Genomic DNA, 20,839 nt, shown 5'->3' with positions numbered 1-20,839 from the left:
AAAAAAAAACAGTCTAGTTCTAGTAGAGATTTCAAGCTTTCTGTAGCAAGGACAACCGGCTACAGGAAAAGAGCGGACATGCACTCAACATTCACAAGTAAGGTGAAGGCTGCTGAGTGAATGTCATGTGCCAGTCACTATCTTTTGGCGCTTGGCATATACCAATACACAAAACAGAAAAAGATCCTTACCTATAAAGCTTACTTATTGGTGGGAAGAGGTTGCAGGGGCCGAGGGCAAACAAAAAATGGCACGACTAAATATTTAAGAGTAAACTATATGCTGTGCTAAGGGCCCCTAAAACATCTCCAAGAGTTACTGACTCTAAAGTTCGAATTCTAAAGAAGCAGGCAGACTCACTATAGAGAGAAAAATGAAATTGGATCCTTTTCTACCACCACATAAAAAGAGAACTACAGATAAAGACCTAATTCTTATGGTCTAATTAAGAAGAAGGATTCCTTAAATAAAATTTCAAAAGCACAAAACATTAGGCAAAAAATACTGAATTTGATCATATCAAAATCTAAAATTTCTGTTCAACAAAGAACACTTTGGGAAAGGTTAGTAAACAGATTAACAGAATAAGGAAAAATACTTATAAAGCATAAAGTGTATAGGAGAATTAACAGCAAGAGCTTCTACAAATCAACAGAAAAAGACAACCCCAATGGGAAAATGGGCAAAGTATAAAAACAGATATCCACAGAAAAGAAAGGCCAAAACCTTATAAGAACACCAAGAACTGGTGCTCTCATTAATAAAGACAGAAATGTAAATTAAGATATCTGAGTGACAAAATTTATGCAACTGGACGTCAAGTATATGCAGACGCTTGCAGAAACTGTGTCCTTGTGCACTAATGAACATGTAGATGGGCATCCTCTCTTGAGAGCTTGGTCAAATTAAACGGATGCATTTCCTATAGTCAAAATGTTCCCGGATACACACATCAACAAATTACTCATGCAGGTCAAAATTAAACTCTTACTTGTAGCTGTGAAGACCTGGAGCAATGCATGGTTATTTGCAAGGTGGAGGGAAAATGGAGACAACCCGAGCATCCATCATAAGGAAATAATTCAAAGCATGAGGAGACTAGTGAAAAAACTGAAAACACCCAAGTTATCCGACCAATGGCAGCATGATGATAATATCTACCCACAGGGTCGTAATAAAAGCTGAACAAGGTAATGAATGTAAAGCGATCAGCCCAGTGCCCAGCACTAACCCACTCTACACCAATGGTTCCTGTACCAACCACTGTTTATCCTCTAAGCTTTCACCTTCATTACTTATATTACTGAATATTAAAACACTTACGAGTTGTTATAAGAATTTAATAAATGACATATGGAGGCAATACAAAAGTAAAGGGGAAAAAGCATGGCCTCTTAAGTCACCAGGTCTCAGTTCAAATACCAGCTTTACAACTTACTAGCTACATGACCCTGAACAAGTGATTTAACCTCTCTGCATCCCAGTGGGCATATCCTTAAGTAAAATTAATAGTGTCAATCCATGCGGTTGATTTGAAGGTAAGATAATGTAATGTAACCTTACAATAAATGTTTATCTTACTACTCATCCCTCCTCCCTCCCAAAACAGCACAGAACCGTCTAACCAGATGGAATATTGTGCAACCATTAGTAATAATAATTTATGGTAACCATATAACAACAAGGAAAAAGGCTAAATAATGTTGAGAAAATAATAAGCATGTGAAAAATGACCAGAAAGAAATACATCAGAATGGGTCCCTTACTGGAATTGGAGTAAAGAAATTACAGGTGATTATTTTTCTGCTTTTTACTTTTCTGCAAGTATCCTACAATATGGTTGTTACTTTTAGAAGTTTAAAAAAAATTTAACAGCAATGCTCTGCCACTAGGTGCTTTATAGACACAAGGATGGATCAAACTATGTAAATCAACAAACGTGAACACAGCACGTTAACAGAATGAAAGATAAAAAATCCTATGATGACCTCAATAGATGCAGATAAGGCAGTTGACAACACTCAACACCTCTTCATGATAAAAAAACACTCAACAAATGGGGTACAGAAGGAAACTACTACACCATAATAAAAGCCATATATGAAAAAACCCCAGCAACCACCACACTCAATGTTGAAAGACTGAAAGCTTTTCCTCTAAGATCAGGAAAAAGACAAGGATGCCCGCTTTCACCACTTCTAGTCAACGTAGTACTGGAAGTTCTAGCCAGAGAAATTTGGCAAGAAAAAGATATAAAAGGAATCTAAATTGGAAAAGTAAAATGAGCACAGTATTTGACACTATCTGAAAAGGAAATTATTACAATAATTCCATTTACAACAGCATCAAAAAGAATAAAATACTTAGGAATTAAATTAACCAATGAGGTGAAAGACTTATACAGTGAAAACTACAAAACACTGCTGAAAGAAATTAAAGACATAAATACAGCTGACCCTTGAACATCATGCGGGTTGGGTGCGCCTACACCCATACAGTCAAAAATCCATGTATATCCTTACAGTCAGCCCTCCATATTTATGGTTCCACATCCATGGATTCAACCAACTGCAGATCATGTAGTACTGTAGTACATATTTATTTTTTAAATGTCTGTGTATAAGTGGACCCGCACAGTTCAAACCTTTGTTGTTCAACGGTCAACTGTAAACGGAAACACATCCCATGTTTGTGGATTGGAAGAACTAATATTATTAAAATGTCAATATTAACCAAAGCAATCTACAGATTCAATGCAATCCTTATCAAAATCCCAATGACTTTTTTTCAGATATACAAAAACCAATCAGAAAATTCATATGGAATCTCAATGGATCCCAAACAGCCAAAACAATCTTGAAAGAAGAAGAAAAAATTGAAGGACTCATACTTCCTGATTTCAAAATCTACTTCAAAGCTACAGTAATCCAAACAGTGTGGTACTGGCATAAAGACAGACATACAGACAATGGAATAAGATAGCCCAGAAATAAAATCCTTGCATATACCGCCAAAGGATTTTTGACAAGGGTGCCAAGACTACTCAGTGGGGAACACTCTTTTCAACAAATGGTGGTGTAAAAACTGGACATCAAAATGTAAAAGAATGATGTCAGACTTTCACCTAACAGAATATACAAAAATAAACTCAAAATGGATAAAAGACCTAAATGTAAGATCAAAAACAATAAAACTCTTGGAAGAAAACTTAGGACAAAAGCTTCACAACACTGGATTTGGTGATGATCTCTTGGATATGACATCAAAGGCACAGGCAACAAAAGAAAATATAGTCAAATTGGACTTCAGGAAAATTTAAAAATTTTGTACATCAAGAGACACTACCCACAGAGTTAAAAGGCAACCCACAAAAAGGAGAAAATATTCAAAAAATTATATATTTGATGAGAAATTATTATCCAGAACATACAGAGAACTCCTAAAACTCAACAACATATAAACCTGATTCAAAAACTGGCAAAGGACCCGAACAGACATTTCTCCAAAGAAGATGTTTAAAGGGCCAATAAGCACATGAAAAAATGCTCAACATCACTCATCATTAGGGCAATGTAAATGAAAACACAACAAGACTACTTAATGCACTGTGGTAAATGAAATGGGAAGGAAATCCAAAAAAGAGGGATATATGTATATGTATAGCTGATTCATTTTGCTGCACAGTAGAAACTAACCCAACATTGTAAAGCAACTATACTCCAATTAAAAAAAACAAAACAAAACACGAGATACCATTCACACCCATCAGGATGGCTACTATCAAAACAGAAAATTATAAGTGTTGACTAGGTCACAGAAAATTTGGAACTCTTGTGCACTGTTGGTGGGAATGTAAAATGGTACAGCTGCTGTGGAAAACAGTATGGTGGCTCCTCACAAAATTAAAAATAGAATCATCATATGATCCAGCAATTCTACTTCTGGGTACATACCCAAAAGAATTGAAAGCAGAGTCTCAAGGAGGTATATGTACACCATGTTCATAGCAGCATTGTTCACAATAGCTAAAACATGGAAGCAACCCAAGTGTTTAATGATGGGTGAATGGATAAGCATAAGGTGGTCTATATATACAATGGAATATTATTCATCCTTAAAAAAGAAGAAAATTCTGCAATATGCTACAACATGGATGAACATGAGGACATTATATTAAATGAAATAAGCCAGTCACAAGAAGACTAATACTGTGTGATTCCACTTATATAAGGTACTTAGAGTAGTCACAGTCATAGGAACAGAAAGTAGAATAGTGGCTGCCAGGGTCTGGGGGGAAGGAGGAATTACTGTTTAATAGGTAAAGAGTTTCAGTTTTGCAAGATGAAAAGAGCTATGGAGATGGGTGGTGGTGACAGCAGCACAACAATGTGAGTGTATTTCATACCACTGAACTGCATACTTAAAAATGGTTAAGATGGTAAATTTTATTTTCTGTATACTTTACCACAATAAAAAAATTAGAAGTAATAATAATGATCTGCCACTAGGTGCTTTATAGATGGATAGGCATACAACAAATATTTTATTTTAAAATTGCATTGAACAAAAAAGTAATGAACTTCAAACCTAAACAGCATCATCAATGAATTTATTTTTAAAATTAGATTATACTCTGAAGAACTAGGTTCTCCCTAATTCTAACATTTAACCTGTGACAAATAATTTACTCATACAGCCTCATATTCTTTACCTATAAAGAGGGGCTAATATGAATGTCAGAGTTGCTGTTAGGCTGAAATGAGATAACATAGAAACACGAAGTAGATGACAATGTTTTTAAAACTTCAAAGTTTGCAAGGATACAAATATAAATTCATTAAATATTAAAAGGAAACATTTAATGGTTAGAAGCTTGGACTATGACATTAGATCTATATTCAAATTTCAGTTCTACCGCCAAAAACCTGTGTGGCTGTAGGCATTTTATTTCACCTGCCTAAGCTCCATCATCTTCATCAACAAAATGAGGGTAATGACAATAGACCTCACGGAGTTCCGGTGTGAAAATTAAATGAGAAATCATATAGGGCATTGTGCTTGTCACAAAATAATGACTCGATGTTCTCAATTATTACAATCTTCTTTGAAACTACTTCTTCAGTTAATGCAACCGAATATTTATTATAATTAAGAAACCTTTTCTCAGCATCTTGTCCCAGTTACTATGCTTCATACTAAGATCCAAAGGTAGGAAAGATGCATGCCCTACCCTCAAGATGCTCACAAATAGCAAAGGAAGCAGAAATATTTTTTAAAGATCATAAAAGGCTATAACAAATAATAAAAATTCAGCTTTATACATGTTACTATGTGAGCAAAGAGTAAGAGTAAAGGGACTGGTTATAGTGAGGAATAAATCAATATCTCAAAGGAAATCATGTTTGAGTTGGATCTTAAAAGAAAGGGGATGCTCTGTCCATTAATGAAGGAAAAATAAAGAAAATAATAGGGTTCTGAGGCAACTGAGAACAGTCTCATCAGATGGACTCTGAGTTGGGGGAGGCAGGTCATGGAAGGAAGGAAAGTTAGGGTCCGACTGTGAAAGGCTCAGCACAAACACCTTGTTCAAGTATTTGCACTTTACGCACAATGGGGAAATCAAGAACATAATCAGACCTAAAATCTAGAAAACTGATAAAATGTGAGGCTTAGGTCAACTTAAAGGTGTCAGAAATGACTTCCTAGGAGATATGTCTTGAAAAAGGAGTCTGTCTAGTGGACAAGTCCAGGAGGACCGGCATCCCAGCCAAGTGTGGAACACAGCAGAGCTGAGGCCCTCGAGAGCCCAGTGCGTCTGGAGTACAGGCCATTCTGAGCAGGAAACAGCAAGAGGTGATGCAAATGAGGAAGGCCGAGGTATTGACACCCTGCACAAGGGATTGGGAAAGCATCGGCAACAGAAGAAGGCTTTCAGTTGTGGAACATTTGATAAGATAGCGTTTTTGAAAAACATCTCTGACACCAATGACGGGAAGAGGAAACAGACTAGCAAGACCAGGAGACCAGAGGCCCAATTAGGAACCTGCTGCCACTGCAAAGGCAGGAAATTACACAAGGCTAAAACCCAGGCCAGGTAGGGAAGAGCAGACATTTAAGAGGACCATTCAATCTATCCAGTCTAGGATACTCCAAACACATTTACATTCCCCTCTAGCCACAGGATTAAAGTCTCAATGCTGGCATTAGAGGCCCTCCTAGTCTAGGCCTCTCTGCCTTTTCATTCCCTTTCTCCCAAAACTCTACAATCCCTGTTTTGACTCCCCTCTCTGCCTCACCAAATCCCATCCAACTTCCAAGGCCTGACCAATTCCATACCCTCCATAAGGCCTCCCTGACTCTCCCTCAGTGACTGCCCCCTCAAATAAGGTCTATCCTGTTATTAATTAAACATTCCACTCACACGGGGCTGAGCTGTCTTCTGTCTGTGATACCTCTCCTATTATTTGGTACTACTGTTTTATTCTTTAATGGTTATTGACACTTTTCTGTGCCTTGTCTGTATGCTTCCATCACAGAACTGCAGAGAAATGTAAAATGTAAAACAAATGTAAAACTGTTTTATTCTTTAATGGTTATTGACACTTTTCTGTGCCTTGTCTGTATGTTTCCATCACAGAACTGCAGAGAAATGTAAAACATGAAAACAGCTAGACAACAATCCAAGCCAAGGCGAGTGCCACTAGAAAAAACTCACTGTAGAACTGTGGATTATGGTTCTTCAGAATCAGTTACTTCTTCTGTAAGGCTGTTATTATGTAAAATAAAATAACAATGGTAACAGTGGTAAATTGTACCTGCCAATCTGCTACCATAAGAAGATATATAAGAAAGAATAAATCAATGTAGATTGAAATGAGAATGAAGAATTCTTGGAAGTACATATACAGCATAACATTAACTGCTAATTTTTTAAAACTAACTTTATTTTCAAAGAAGTAACTTAGGCAATTGGCCATTTTCCTATTCTACAATAAATCTTATGAGGGAATAGAAATTGACAGAGACAAAATTATAACTTAACAAATAGTTCCTAGAAATCATGGGTTTCATAAAACTGAACTGTAATAAATAAACAAATAAATAAATAATGTGTACCTAGTTGCAACTTCAAAGGCAACCTACACATGAAGAAGACTTACAGTTTGGGCTTATGTCTGTCTGTAGTGACAGGAAGAACTCCAGGAGAACTCAAATTTCAATGCCAAACATGTCACAAGAGGTCAGAGGTCACATTTTCTAACTGGGGTTTGACCCTAAAGTAAGCAATACACGTAATTAATTGATGCCCTAATCTGAAACATTAACTTGAATGGGACTAAGTCAACCAATCCAATGTTAGTCTAATCATGCTAGTCACAAACATGGTTACCTCTAGAAACACAAAATCAAAGTTATTCAAGACAGGAAAGAAAGTTTCAACTGCTTTTTCCAACAGTCAACAAAAAAATTAATTTGACCTCTCCCAATGACACCAATAATGTTAGCCAATAATGCTGGCAGAGACTAATATAAAATCCATACTTATTTCAAAAATATGTCTTTAAATTATAACTATTACTTAGAATACTTATGAAACTCTAATGCTATATTATAATTATCCAAATTAGATATGAATAATTTGTTTGGATTAAAGAGAAAAAAGTGACATGTAACTTATTTTTATTGGATATTAAAATATAGGTGACATTTTAAAAAATAACCTGACAATGAGTATTTTTATTGGATATTAAAATATAGGTGACGTTTTAAAAAATACCCTGACGATGAGTTATGAATCATATTGGGAATCTTAGGGATTCAAAGTTTAAATTTCATTTCTGTTACTGATTTCATTGTCATATGAATCTTCACCTCTTTGCTCCTTGATTTAAAAACTGTAAAACACGGGCTAACATCATGATTTTAAACATAAAAATATTTTATAAATATTTGTTTTATATAAGTGATAAGCAATCAACTATTTCAAAGTTTTAATTTCATTACACCTATCCAAATTTTAAAAAATTGATGAATTCATATGTGCTACTTATAATTTAGCATTTATAGACCTTTAAAAGAGAAGCTACTCTTGCCTATGCTTATGTTCATCTAAACTGACTAACGTATATTCTTTTTTATGATAAAATGAATCATCTGTTTCCATCTTATGGTGATTAAAATATCACAAAACATCTTTCAGTTTCTAAAGATATAAAATGTTTTTTTATATTTTATAAAATTTTGGAGAGGCCAAAATTTATTTGTGCTTATTTAGTTTCCAAGTGCAGACATGTATGAAATTTTATATCATCGTTAAATCAAATTTATAAACATGAGCTTTTAAATCAGAGGCATAGGTTACCCATTAATTTTAAACAAACTTCATCCCATACGTGTATTTTGATTTCAGATTGACTCTTTTTATAAAAACACATCCCCAAATAACCGAACTTGTCAAAGAAGTTTCTCTTAGTGATGTTTTTTAAATACTTGAAATATTCAATAAATCTCAACAGTGATTCTCTAATTTATAGCACCTTTTTTGAACAGAAAACTAGCAGGTTAAAAAAAAAAAAAAAGAAAAGTAAAAAAAGTGGTAAAAATGACTCAGGACTCTTTCCAAGGGAGGTGTACTGACAACTAATAGGAGGCTACTGCTATGAACCCTGAAAGTTAGACATCATCATATTAGGTGGAAGAAACATTTGCAACACAGAAAAATTATCCTATTTTGTTAGAGAAATTGTTATTAGTCCCTAATTGTTCGATTAACTTGGAGGACCTGAAGCTTCTACTCATGAAATTTCTTTCTAAATTTCAACACAAATTTAATATTTTAATGATCCTTTGAAGATGATACTGCTGTAGATTCTGATGTGTCTAGTGTTATATACAAAAATGAAAAATGTTCCTTGAATTTGCCTGTGCTAGAAGGAATTTTTACCACTTTTAGCTCTGCTTTAGGACTTCAGAAAATACACAGTACCTTTAAAAACTTTTTTTTTTTGAGAAAAACGGCAAGATTGCTGAGAGTTGGGAAGGTGGTAGAAGTAACATGGTTTTTAATGTCTCCCAAACACTCTACATAAAGTTACTAGAAGAGTTAGCAAAAGCAAACAAACAACCCAACCCCTGGACAACATAAACAACAAAATTAAGTGATGAGAATCCCCATGAATCCCAAAGTCTTAGGAGGTGAGGACCAATCTCCAAGAGCTGCAATCGCAATTGGTATTGACACCTGTGCAGGAGAAAGTAAGGGACACAACAGACCACCTAATGGAAGTGAATACAGGAGGATAAAACAACCAACAGGCAGTCACTGAAAAGCAAAGTGGGCCAATTTGAGAACAGCAGTTGAAACTGGGTAGGGTTTTACACACTTCCATTTGCAGGTAATTGATGGTAATTGGTGAGTTCATGGTAAAGCCTTAAGGGGCTAGAACATAGTGAGACCTATGAACACTCAAAATAATAATCTAAAGCTCCCTTTCGGTACAGAGCTCCACAGTGTAGAGGAATTGCAAGTAATAAAAGTACCAAACACTACTGAAGTCTGGTCATAAAGATCTCCAATGTAAGGACAATGGGTACAAAAGAAATTACGACTCTGAAAGAAGGTACAGAAGAAGTAGGAAATCATGGTAAATATGAGGCCATATTGTTAGCTCTTCACAAAAATGACATAAGAAGATGCTTTAGAGCCATATCTAGAAAAACTATTCTCAACCACCTTTCCCTGACACAAGTTCTGGAAGCTTGATTTCACATGAAAGGACTGTGGTTGAAGAAGCAGGACATCCTTAAAATGAAAGCACGCCTAAGAGATGTGCCTATAACACAGATGAAAACTGTAACTACTATTTTAAAACACGTGAAAAGACATTAAGAAGATGATGTTAAGATATAGGAAAGATATAAATCAGAATTAGAAAAACTCAGAAATGACTTAAACATGCGAAGTAAATGAAAAAATTCACTTCAGAAGTAAAAAGTCCAAAGTAGAAGGCACACAAGAGTGAGTACATAGCAGAAAAAGGCATAAGTAGAAGTTGTAAAGAAAGAAAATATTAAAAACCAAAAATATATAGTAGCTTTATTTATAACTGCCCAAACTGAAAATTACAAATATAGAAGATAGGAAAAGAAACCAACACAGTATAAGAGAAGGCCCCAATAAATGACAACTAAACAAGATAATAAAAGTCCATGGATGATATATATACAATTGACCCTTGAACAACACAGGGGGGTTAGAGTCCACCTCAACCCCAGCGCAGTCAAAAATCTCCATCTCCCTTTACAGTCAGCCCTCTGTATCTGCGGTTCCACATCTGGATTCAGCCAACCATGAATCACATAGTACTGTGGTGTGTATTTATTGAAAGAAATACGCATATAAGTGGACCTGTATGGTTCAACCCATGTTGCTCGAGGGTCAAACTGTTATCATTTTTAAAGTAAAATTTCCAATATTTCAAAAAAACATATTAAAGGGACACTGTATACCCAACAAAACAACCTAGAATGACCAACACTGAGACATAGTCAAGTTCCTAGACTTCAAAGAAAAAAAAATCTTTGTGAATCTAGGCAAAAGGACAAAGTCACAACAGAAAGAAAATCAACTTGTCAACAGATTTTTTGATGGCAATGCTTTAAGCCAGAATAGATAACATATATAAGAACCTCAGAGAAAGAAAATAAAAGCTAAGGATTTTATATCCAACCAAATTCACTTTCAAGTAAAAAGGCTGCAGACCAACTGTTATTATAACATGCAAGAACTCAAGTATTTGTCCCCAGGAAGTCTTGATTATGAATCTACTAGATGGAGCTGCCACTATGTAAAACTATGAAGCTTCCTCAGAAAATTAAAAATAGAACTACCATATGATCCAGCAATTCCACTCCTGAGTACTTATCCAAAGAAAATGAAATCACTATCTTAACAAGATATCTGCACCCTCATGTTCATAGCAGCACTATTTACAACAGCCAAGACATGGAAACGAAAGTGTCCATCCACAGACAAATGGATAGAGAAAATATGGTATACATGTACAGTGGAATATTATTCAGCCATAAAAAAGAAGGAAATCCCATCATTTTGTGACAACATGGATCAATCTTAAAGGCATTATGCTACGTGAAATAAGTCAGACAGAGAAAGATAAATACTATATGATCTCACATATATGTGGATTCTTAAAAAACTAAACTCATGGATACAGAGAATAGATTGGTGGTTGCCAGAAGCAGGGGCTGAGGGTGGGCAAAATGAGTGAAGGTGGACAAAAGGTACAAACTTCCAGTTATAAGATAAATAAGTTCTGGGTGTGTAATGTACGGCATGGTTAACAATACAAAATTGTTTAGAGAGTATAAAAAGTTCTCTTCACAAGAAAAAAATTTCATAACTAGAAGAGGTGATGGATGTTAACTATATTTACTGTGGTAATCATTTCACAATATAAACATGTATCAAATCATTATGTTGTACACCTTGAACTAATACAATGTTATATGTCAACAGTATCTCAATAAAACTGCAGGGGTGGGGAAGTGAAAAACTTTTTTTAAAGAATGTACTAGAGAATGAACTTTAGATATCAGTGGTGAGCATGAAATACACACTTACTTGGAAAAGTAAGGCTAAATGGCAGTTGTAAGGAAGAAAGTATAATACATAATTGCTATTTTCTGTGACAGTTTAGAATTAGTACAACTGTTTAAAGATGGGTAAGAACAACTTATATGGTTTCCATGAAATGTATTATTAGTTAAGTGTTAATGCTATTATTCTCAAACAGCTTGGGATGCAGTGTTGGATAAAACAATTGAGTAACTACATGATATTCTAAAATATTATTATCCATGATGTCCTAAAGAATCATGACTCTTACTGTGTAAGAAAGGAGTTAAAGATTTTAGATAGCTCAGTAAAAACCAGTAGCCGTAAATTCAAGGGGAAAATATCAGTATGAATTCATGATGTAGTTTTTTTCTTTTACAATTGTATGTATTTCCTAACTCGTCCACTAAAAGGCCTAGAAAGAGAGACCAACCTGGCAGCAATCAGCACACTGAAGGCCAAAAAATGCTCTTGAAACATAATTTCTAACTGCGAGAAACCAGAGACCCTTGGAGAAATCAGTGGTTCCAGGACTGGAGCAAGGTGTATCCTAGATAAGCCTGAAAAAATTCTGTCGTGTCAGAAAGCAGAGAGGAACTTCAGGGGCCAACGTGAAGAGGCTCCAAATTGTCAAAGAAGGGAAAAGTTAAGCATCAATAGGGATTATATCAGAAACAGACTGATATATATCAAATGGATTGTAAATGCATGAATTCCAAATGACAAAAAAAAAGAAACCTAATTGGTTGCCATTAGAGGATGCCATTGTGAAAACTGGTAAATAAAAGAATCAGTTATTCTACCTTTCTGATATGAACGATTCCACATGGTAACCATATACTACATGATGAGAAGTTTATGTCCTTATAGAATTATTCCATTTAAAAAAGAAAAGATAAAACTAGATTATCACTATTTTGCAATCCTTAATGAATTATTGTATCTAGCCACTGCACGCCAAGCTTAGTACTAACCTCGCCAGATGAAATACATTATGGCCTCCTGAGGGCAGAACACATCACCACCTATGAAGAAGTCTCACCTCCACCCCCAAGCCTTAGGATCAACTATTAATTTCCATGAGATGCAAAGGAATGAGCAGCAGGTTAAAGTACACCACAGGGATGAAACCAGTGAAGGCAGGCTATAGGAAACAACAGAGCAAATGAACCAGGTCCTTAGATAAATAAATTGTAAAGGAAAACAACAAAAAAAGATGAATGAGAAACCTATAGATTAAAAGTGACTTAAAAGACATTTCAAATAAAAACAAGCAGAACTAAAACATTATACAGGGGTAAACTACGGTGTTTAGGATGTGCCAGGCTTCAAAATATAAAAAGCCATGACCCCAAAGCCCAAAACTTAATGTGTGACTGAAGCTGTACAGTTTGTATTTTTATGGAGTCACTCACCAGTCAGATATAGAATGAAACTTAATGACTACATATACATTCTTCACATCAACTCTACTAAAGCCTTCAGTAACTTAAGATATTTGGATAAAGATTAAAGATACCTCTATGTTCAGACTTAGTTGTAACTAAGCAGAGCACCTTGATTTAAAATTAATCTAAAACTTGAGAAGTATCTACCTATTTAGAATACAGAATAAGACTATTAGGCTTTAAAGCAAAAGATCTGACTTCCTGTCATGGTCCAATTCTTCTTCCTAACTTACCTTGGCAAGGGTTACGAGCAAAGAAATTAACACTGCTGAGAAGCCAAGGCACTGGGCTAGGCAATTATCTAGACAGCTCCTTCCTGGGGCTGACGGTCTGGCAGGGAAATAATTACACATGTGACTAGTGTTATGAAAGAAGTACAAGATGCTCTAAATGCACCCCCGTAATAAAAAGGAATATGACATACTCTCAGATGAGATGAGGCAGAAGAAACACTGGGAACCACTCAAACACTTACCCTCTGATTTTCTCAGTATTTTTTTCATCTTTAGATAAGACTGATGAAACAATGACTATTTGGCAGGTAAATGAATTTATTCATATCTATCTTAAGATCTATGGATGGACCTTAGGACAGGAAGGTAAATAAGCCTTGGCACCCTTAAGGTTGTACTGATGAGGAAAGGAGGAGAGAGAATGTTTATGGACAATCCATTGTACACAACGAGAAGAGGTGTGCAGTGCTGTCAACAGCCTCTGCATCGCTCACAATTTAACATGTATACACATGTACACACGTTACGGTCATCCAAAGACTACTCTGACACCCACATCAGCAACCTTGTCAGCCAAACTCTATACATGTCACCTGGAGATTCCCACAGCTTCCTAGAGAACATCCCTAGAGCTTTCAGAGAAAGATTCCATGCATTGATAAGAAGTAATAGCCTGTAAAGTTGAAATAGCTCAGTCAAGATTAAATGACTTTAATTTAAAAAATTAAATCCAAAGAACAGTATCTTTTTTTCTACATTCATCTGTGAGTAATTTTTGACATACATAAACTATGGGTTTTTTAAAAATCCCAACCACAGCAAAATACTTAAGGCTTTTTTTTCTTTGAGGTTGTTAAAAAAAAAAACTTTTATTCCAATATCACCAATATTAAAAGTAATTTAATTATTATGTACTATTTATTTTATTCTTATTTTCCACATAGCTGTTACCTATTTTTTCCCCTTCTATTCACCTATAGGAGCTAGGAGTTGTACATGGGCAACTTTAAAATATTCAAAGGGTTAAATACAGAGTTAAAGCAATACACAGCATCATCTTTCTTTCTCATGTCCCTTCCCTCTTAAGTAACCTTTATAATCTTCTTCACTAGAATATGGCTAAGTGACAAAAATCTGATACTTTGTTACTTATTAATAACGACAAAAATAAGCACTTAATTAAATGGGCTTTCGTAAATCATCTGTTTTCCATTTTTATAGGTAGCATCTAAAGAATGTGTTGGAGAATAAGTATAAAGAAATTCTATTTAAATTACGAAAAAATATCATTCAAACATTTTAAAAGATTAATTTAACGTTATTCCTTTAAAAATACAAAACACAACAAAATCAAGTTCTATTTGAAGACTCCCTTATAATTAGTACATAACGTGTAAATAGAGTATTCATACAGTAGTCTGATTTTTTTCTATTCTGAATCTTGGACTGCCAAGATCAACAGCATTGGAAAATAAAGAAGAACTTTCTTCTGTCAACTGAAGATATATTTACTCTAACTTATAAAATATAAAATGAAATTGTTAAAAATTCTTGGTTAGTGTGCTACAAACTAGTAAGATGTTACTATACCTACACCAAGCTATATGGTAGCATATATTATTCATACATTAAAATGAATAATGAACAGTAGACTTTTCGATAGCTTACATAAAAGCAAGTGATTAACTAAAAGCCTTTTTAATAAAAGACTTAAATAAGGACTTGTTTTCAAGAGCTAAAAAATTTTTGAGAACTATAAATATATTAGTGTACACATTGTGACTTTACTTATCTAATATTCATTTATACAACCTCTAAACACAAGTTGCTTGTGTATGTTTCAGTATTTATTTCCCTAACAACTTTATACTCCTGTAAGGCAAAGTATCTAGTACTTTGTAATATATGTTAATTAGCATAATAAATAAATAAATAATCTTTGGACCTCTAATATAAAATTTTACATAGACTTTTTTTGTTTAAAATTACTTACTTTGTAATACGGTCAATGTTGGCAATTTGCTTCTGATTCCGTATAATCTCAATGGCTGCCCAAAGATGCTGGATAGCTTTTGTGTCCGCCTGCCGTCTTTTTGTTAAGCGTGCCATGACCTGTTTACTCCTTCAGCTGTAGCAATATACAAAAACATAAGGGAAAAGCACAGATTACAAAATGAATTATCATCAATATAAGTAACACTCTTAGCACCTCAATATATAGTATGGCCAACTTTTTACTTTATTTTCTACCATCCACATCACCAATTACTCCATAAAACTTTTCACTTCATTACTTCACAAAGAATGACACTACAAGACCAAAAGTAAAAAAGGTCTTCCCAGGAAGAATGAGTGGCCATCTTATACCAATATGTCAAAGAAATATACATTTAAAATTTATTATAAAGCCAAAGTGTTACTATATAAAATTTCATTTTTGATATTACATTGTGTGTAATTTGACAGATCAATGCAAAATGGAAATTAAATGTCCGAATTAGAAGTACTTTAGTTTATTATACTCATGGTTTAAATATTTTAATTCAATATACACATACTGATAATGAAAACAACATTCCTTTTTTTAAAAAATAAAACCATAAACAGAAAATACAGAATAGTTGTTTCTGGCTGAGGTGTGAAAGGCTGAGGGTTGGTATACCAGAGGATGACATGGATGGACCCACATTATTAGAAATGTTCAGATGCTTGGATGAGGTGTTGGCCATTCATTATGTTATTAGGAAACAACATTGCTAATTTATTCAAATTTCAATATTCTGAATAGACTGAGGAAAATGGCCACCAGCTATGTCCTGGCAAGACTGGGGGAAAAAACGGAGTTGCAGCCTGAATGTCTGATGAGAGATGGTACTGTAAGAAGAGGCAAACACGCCTGGACTCTCCACTGGGCACAGAGGGACCTGTTAGGCACCGAGACACCTGACCCCTAAATCATACAGGTTATCATGTTGAGGCCCTTAGGCATAGGTAAACATCAAAGTTTTGGGGATGGCTGAAATCTCCTTGACCTGACCTTTCCTATCTTTTAAGAGGAGAGAATAAGAAAGGAAAATTCATTCTTAGCACTTCATTGTATTCCATGACTGGCCAGGAGAGCCTCATGAATCTTTTTCTCTACCTCTACATTTCTTTTCACAGCTAAGTCAATTCTCCCTCTTTCTTCAAAAAACCCAAATAAGACCAGCAGTTGCCATTAAAGCTTAACTAGAGACTCTCTTCTGGTGAGTCTAGGATCAGTTAGGCTCCTGAAATAAGAAAGTGCTTTTCAGAATTACAAAATCAATTAAGAATCAAAAACAACAGCAGCATTCGAGTTTTAAAGAAAACTTAAGGAAAATTAGTTGGTTCAGTATAGACTTCAATATAAAATTAAGAGTTTTTAAAATTATAATTATTATTTATGAAAGTCTCTGTTCTAGAAAGTAACCACTTTAAAATGTACAGAAACTTCTCAGTTTAAGTGCACTTGTATAGGAGTGTCAACTTTCCAAATCTGATAAGCAATATGGTATGGAATTTATTGGTAAGAATATAAAATGTTAGAAAGTGACATCTAATGGTGAACTGTAAAAATACAACTTGTCAGATTATACAAATACTCAGATAAAAGAACAAAATTTCAGTCATTCTTACACGCTTAAAAAAATGTTGCCTATTTTGTGTAAGGCAATAGCTAAACACAATGAAGTATTTTAAAATGTATAAACTCTAGTCCTTGACAGAAAATAACATAAAACTGGCAAAGGCAATTTGACATATACATGGAACTACTAACTGTAATGTCATATATGACATAAATGGTACAAAATATATGCTGTGAGAATTCAGACAAAACAGATACTACTTCTAGCTTAAGTAACACTACAAGATGGTAAATATGTAGGAAAATACAAAATTTCTTAATTTCTTGAAAAGATAATTGGCTGTTTAAAGCAAACAAAAATAACTGTTAGGTATCATTAGGTTTATAACATATGTAGAAGTAAAATATAGATGACAACCCAATACCACAAAGGAGGGGAAGGGGTAGTAAGTAATTATATCATTGTAAATTCTTAACGTTTTATGTGAAATGGTATTTATTATACTAATTCAAGAGGAACTATGTTAAATCGAGGATGCGTATTACAATCCTTGGAACAAACACTAGAATACAAACAGGTACAGTTGACATATATATAACTCAACTTATGTTTTCAAAATACATATAAAGTTAAGAATAGCTTATTCAGAAATACAAAAGATATATAATGGCAAAGCTAACATTTACAAATACTAAAATAGCAAATATAACTATTTACATAACAACCAGAAGAATATAGTAGACTAGTAGCAGAAATTCTAAAAGTGATGTCACTTAATTCCTAGAAATGACTGAACTCAAGATTAGAGAATTAAACAATGCTACACTTCAGGAAAACAGATGTAAAGTTAAAGCCAAAGATTTTTGACATCTACCTACACCGAGTCACACAGGTAGATATGCCTGGTAATGAAGGTACACCATAAAGAACATGCTCATAGTTATAGGAACCCAAGGAGAACACTGCAAAGATGCAAACCCAAGTCAGGTGAACACATTGAAGCTTGGAGGCATGTTGTAAAAGCACCAAAAACAACCTGACTTATTAGGACAAGATCTCTTTAAAGTACAATCACTGAAATTCTCCTTTCTTATGAAATCTAAAATCATTCATTTCAGGCATGCTTGTTACATGTTAGGCATTCTATGCTCTGGGAATATAATAATAAGGTAAACAAAAATCCTTCCATTAGCTAGTAAACATGATTAATAATGTGGCTAGATATAAGGATAGTAATTTAGGTGTTTGTCAATAAAAAGAAAATCTTAGAAAATTAGTTTCTTATATTCTAGGCACCTACAGCTTATCATATAAGGCCTTTAATTTATTTTGGCCAAACCAAACTTTAGTCTTTTGTACCTGAATGTATATTGTATTTCTACTAAACTGAACTACTCAAAATTTCTAAATGTGTCCCCAAACTTCATAACTCTACCCCTTTGTTTAAGCAGTTCTGTCTAGAATGTTCTCCCTGCCCCTTTACTAATTACTAAAAATTCCGTTCTTTCTAGGACTTACTACAATGCAAATGTTCCTGACCCAATGCTTTTGCAAGAATCAAACTCAATTCTCTTGTGTATTCTAATTGTAATTTGTTTATTCATCTCTTACAAATGTACTGCCTTGTACAAATAATTTAAAATTCCTAAAAAGAATTTATTAATTCAAGTAAGGAAAAGACGTGTCTTATTTTTCATGTCTTCCAAGGTGCACAGCATAGTTCTGAACATGATAAACTTTTGATATGGACTTATAAAATTAAACCTTTCCAGTTATATTATATAAACAATAAAGTCCCAGAGTAAGCCTTCGTTTATGTTGTATCAAAGATTAAGACATCAAAAAGAAAGATCAGAAAACTGTAGAGATATACAATAGTCCTCAATCTTTTTTTTTTTTTTAGCTCCAACACATCTGAGGAATATGACAGACTCGCAGTGATTCTCAAGAGTTCTATAGTTTAAAAAACAAAAAAAAAACCAAACACTTCCCAGTAAACTTACCGATTTCGTTTATTGTGGTAAAATACACATGAAATGTACCATCTTAACCATTCTTAAGTGTACGGTTCAGTGGTATCAATACATTCACATTGCTGTGCAGCCATCACCACCATCCATCCCCACAGCTCATTTAATCTTGTAAACTGAAATCCTATACCCATTAAACACTAACTGCCCATTACCCACCCCAGCCCCTGGCACCCATGATTCTACTTTGTTTTTATGACTGTGATGACTCTAAGTACCTCAAAGAAGAGGAATCACACAGGATTTGTCCATCTGTGACTGCCTTATTTCACTGAGCATAGTGTCCGTGAGATCCACCCATACTGTAGCACACTGCAGAATTTTCTTCCTTTTTAAGGATGAATAATATTCCATTGCATGTATATACCACATTTTCCTTATCCATTCATCGGTGGATGGACACGTTTTAGCTATTGTGAATAATGCTGCTATGAACATGCATATACAAATATTTCAAGACCCTGCTTTCAATTCTCTTGGGCAAATACCCAGAAGTGGAATTGCTGTATCATATGGCAATTCTATTTTTAATTTTTTGAGGAACTACCATACTGTTTTCCATAGCAGCTGCATCATTTCATATACCAACCAATAGTGCACAAGGGTTCCAATTTCTCTACATTCTCATCAACACTTATAATTTTGTAGTTTTTTGACACTAGTTATTCTGATGGGTGTAAGCTGGTCCAAGTAACTTTGGCAAGCCTCCAGGCAATACCAGTATTCTCTATCCCTACAAATCCAATTTAATGCAATCCCTTCCATCTATGTAAGTACCTTGTTTCCTATCATACAAATGCTACAAATGGAAAAAAAGATAAAAGAGAAAGCAAATCAGGAAAAACTTACAAGTAAAATTAAACAAGGAATTTTTGGTGACACATACATATATGGGGAAACTTTTTATTGCAAGGAAATGATAAACATGATAGGACAACAAGAGAATAGTTGAGGGGGGCAGGAAAAAGAGGCTGCATTGAGGAGGAACACACTGGGAGAATACACAGCATCAAATATGTTCTGATTTTTACTTCTGGTGGAGGAGTGCAAGTTTTTGTTTTATTTTTATGTCATCTAACAAATATATAAATATTTTAAAGTATTTTCATCAAATACTGCATAAAATTTAAAAATTAATCTCATTGTATAATGTGTATTTCTTTGTAATTTAGTTCAGGTTAAAATTTTCCCAAACTCTACTAGCAATTTGAAGTTACTTTTTATTGATAGTCTATTCATGCTATTTTCCAATATACATATTAATTTCTTCACATATTAAAGTTATTCACAAAATACTTTTGTCTTTTAGTAAACATCAAATGAAATTATAATGTTGAAATCTAGCTATGTATTCCCCTTATGGTCACCTTTAATGATTAGAAGTCCTTCCACACTCAAGTCTGAAAAATATTCAATTGTATTTTCCTCTTTTATACAATTTTTTAAAATATTGACTTCTTAATCCATCTGGGAATAACTTTTTTTATATATCTTTATTGGAGTATAATTGCTTTACAATGTTCTGTTAGTTTCTGCTGTATAACAAAGTGAATCAGCTTTATGTACACATATAGCCCTATATCCCCTCCCTCTTGAGCCTCCCCTCCCACCCTCCCTTTCTCACCCCTCTAGGTGGTCACAAAGCACCGAGCTGATTTCCCTGTGCTACGAAGCTGCTTCCCACTAGCTATCTATTTTACATTTGGTAGTGCATATATGTCCATGCCACTCTCTCACTTCGTCCCAGCTTCCCCTTTCCTCCCTGTGTCCTCAAGTCCGTTCTCTACATCTGCATCTTTATTCCTGCCCTGCCACTAGGTTCAACAGTACTGTTATCTGGGAATAACTTTTCTAAGGTATTAATATTAATAAGCTTTATTTTTTT

The 20,839-nt window shown here is 34.3% G+C and overlaps 1 protein-coding gene across 1 annotated transcript in view; it reads right to left on the bottom strand.

Moving 5' to 3' along the window:
• Nucleotides 1-15,439, bottom strand: part of LOC103077248 (zinc finger MYND domain-containing protein 11-like) — a gene marked incomplete at its 3' end in the record, with an annotated part of 36,443 nt that extends 21,004 nt beyond the window's left edge. The window contains exon 1 of the mRNA XM_007451965.1: nt 15,310-15,439. Within this exon, the coding sequence (XP_007452027.1) occupies nt 15,310-15,425 (116 nt within the window). The remainder of the gene's footprint in view (nt 1-15,309) is intronic.
• Nucleotides 15,440-20,839: the final 5,400 nt, after the last annotated feature.

The sequence above is a fragment of the Lipotes vexillifer genome, unplaced genomic scaffold (genome assembly GCF_000442215.2).
Source record: "Lipotes vexillifer unplaced genomic scaffold, Lipotes_vexillifer_v1.1 scaffold851, whole genome shotgun sequence".
Classification (NCBI taxonomy): domain Eukaryota; kingdom Metazoa; phylum Chordata; class Mammalia; order Artiodactyla; family Lipotidae; genus Lipotes; species Lipotes vexillifer.
Note: the sequence above shows the minus strand (reverse complement) of the source record. Positions and strands in the feature narration are given on the sequence as shown.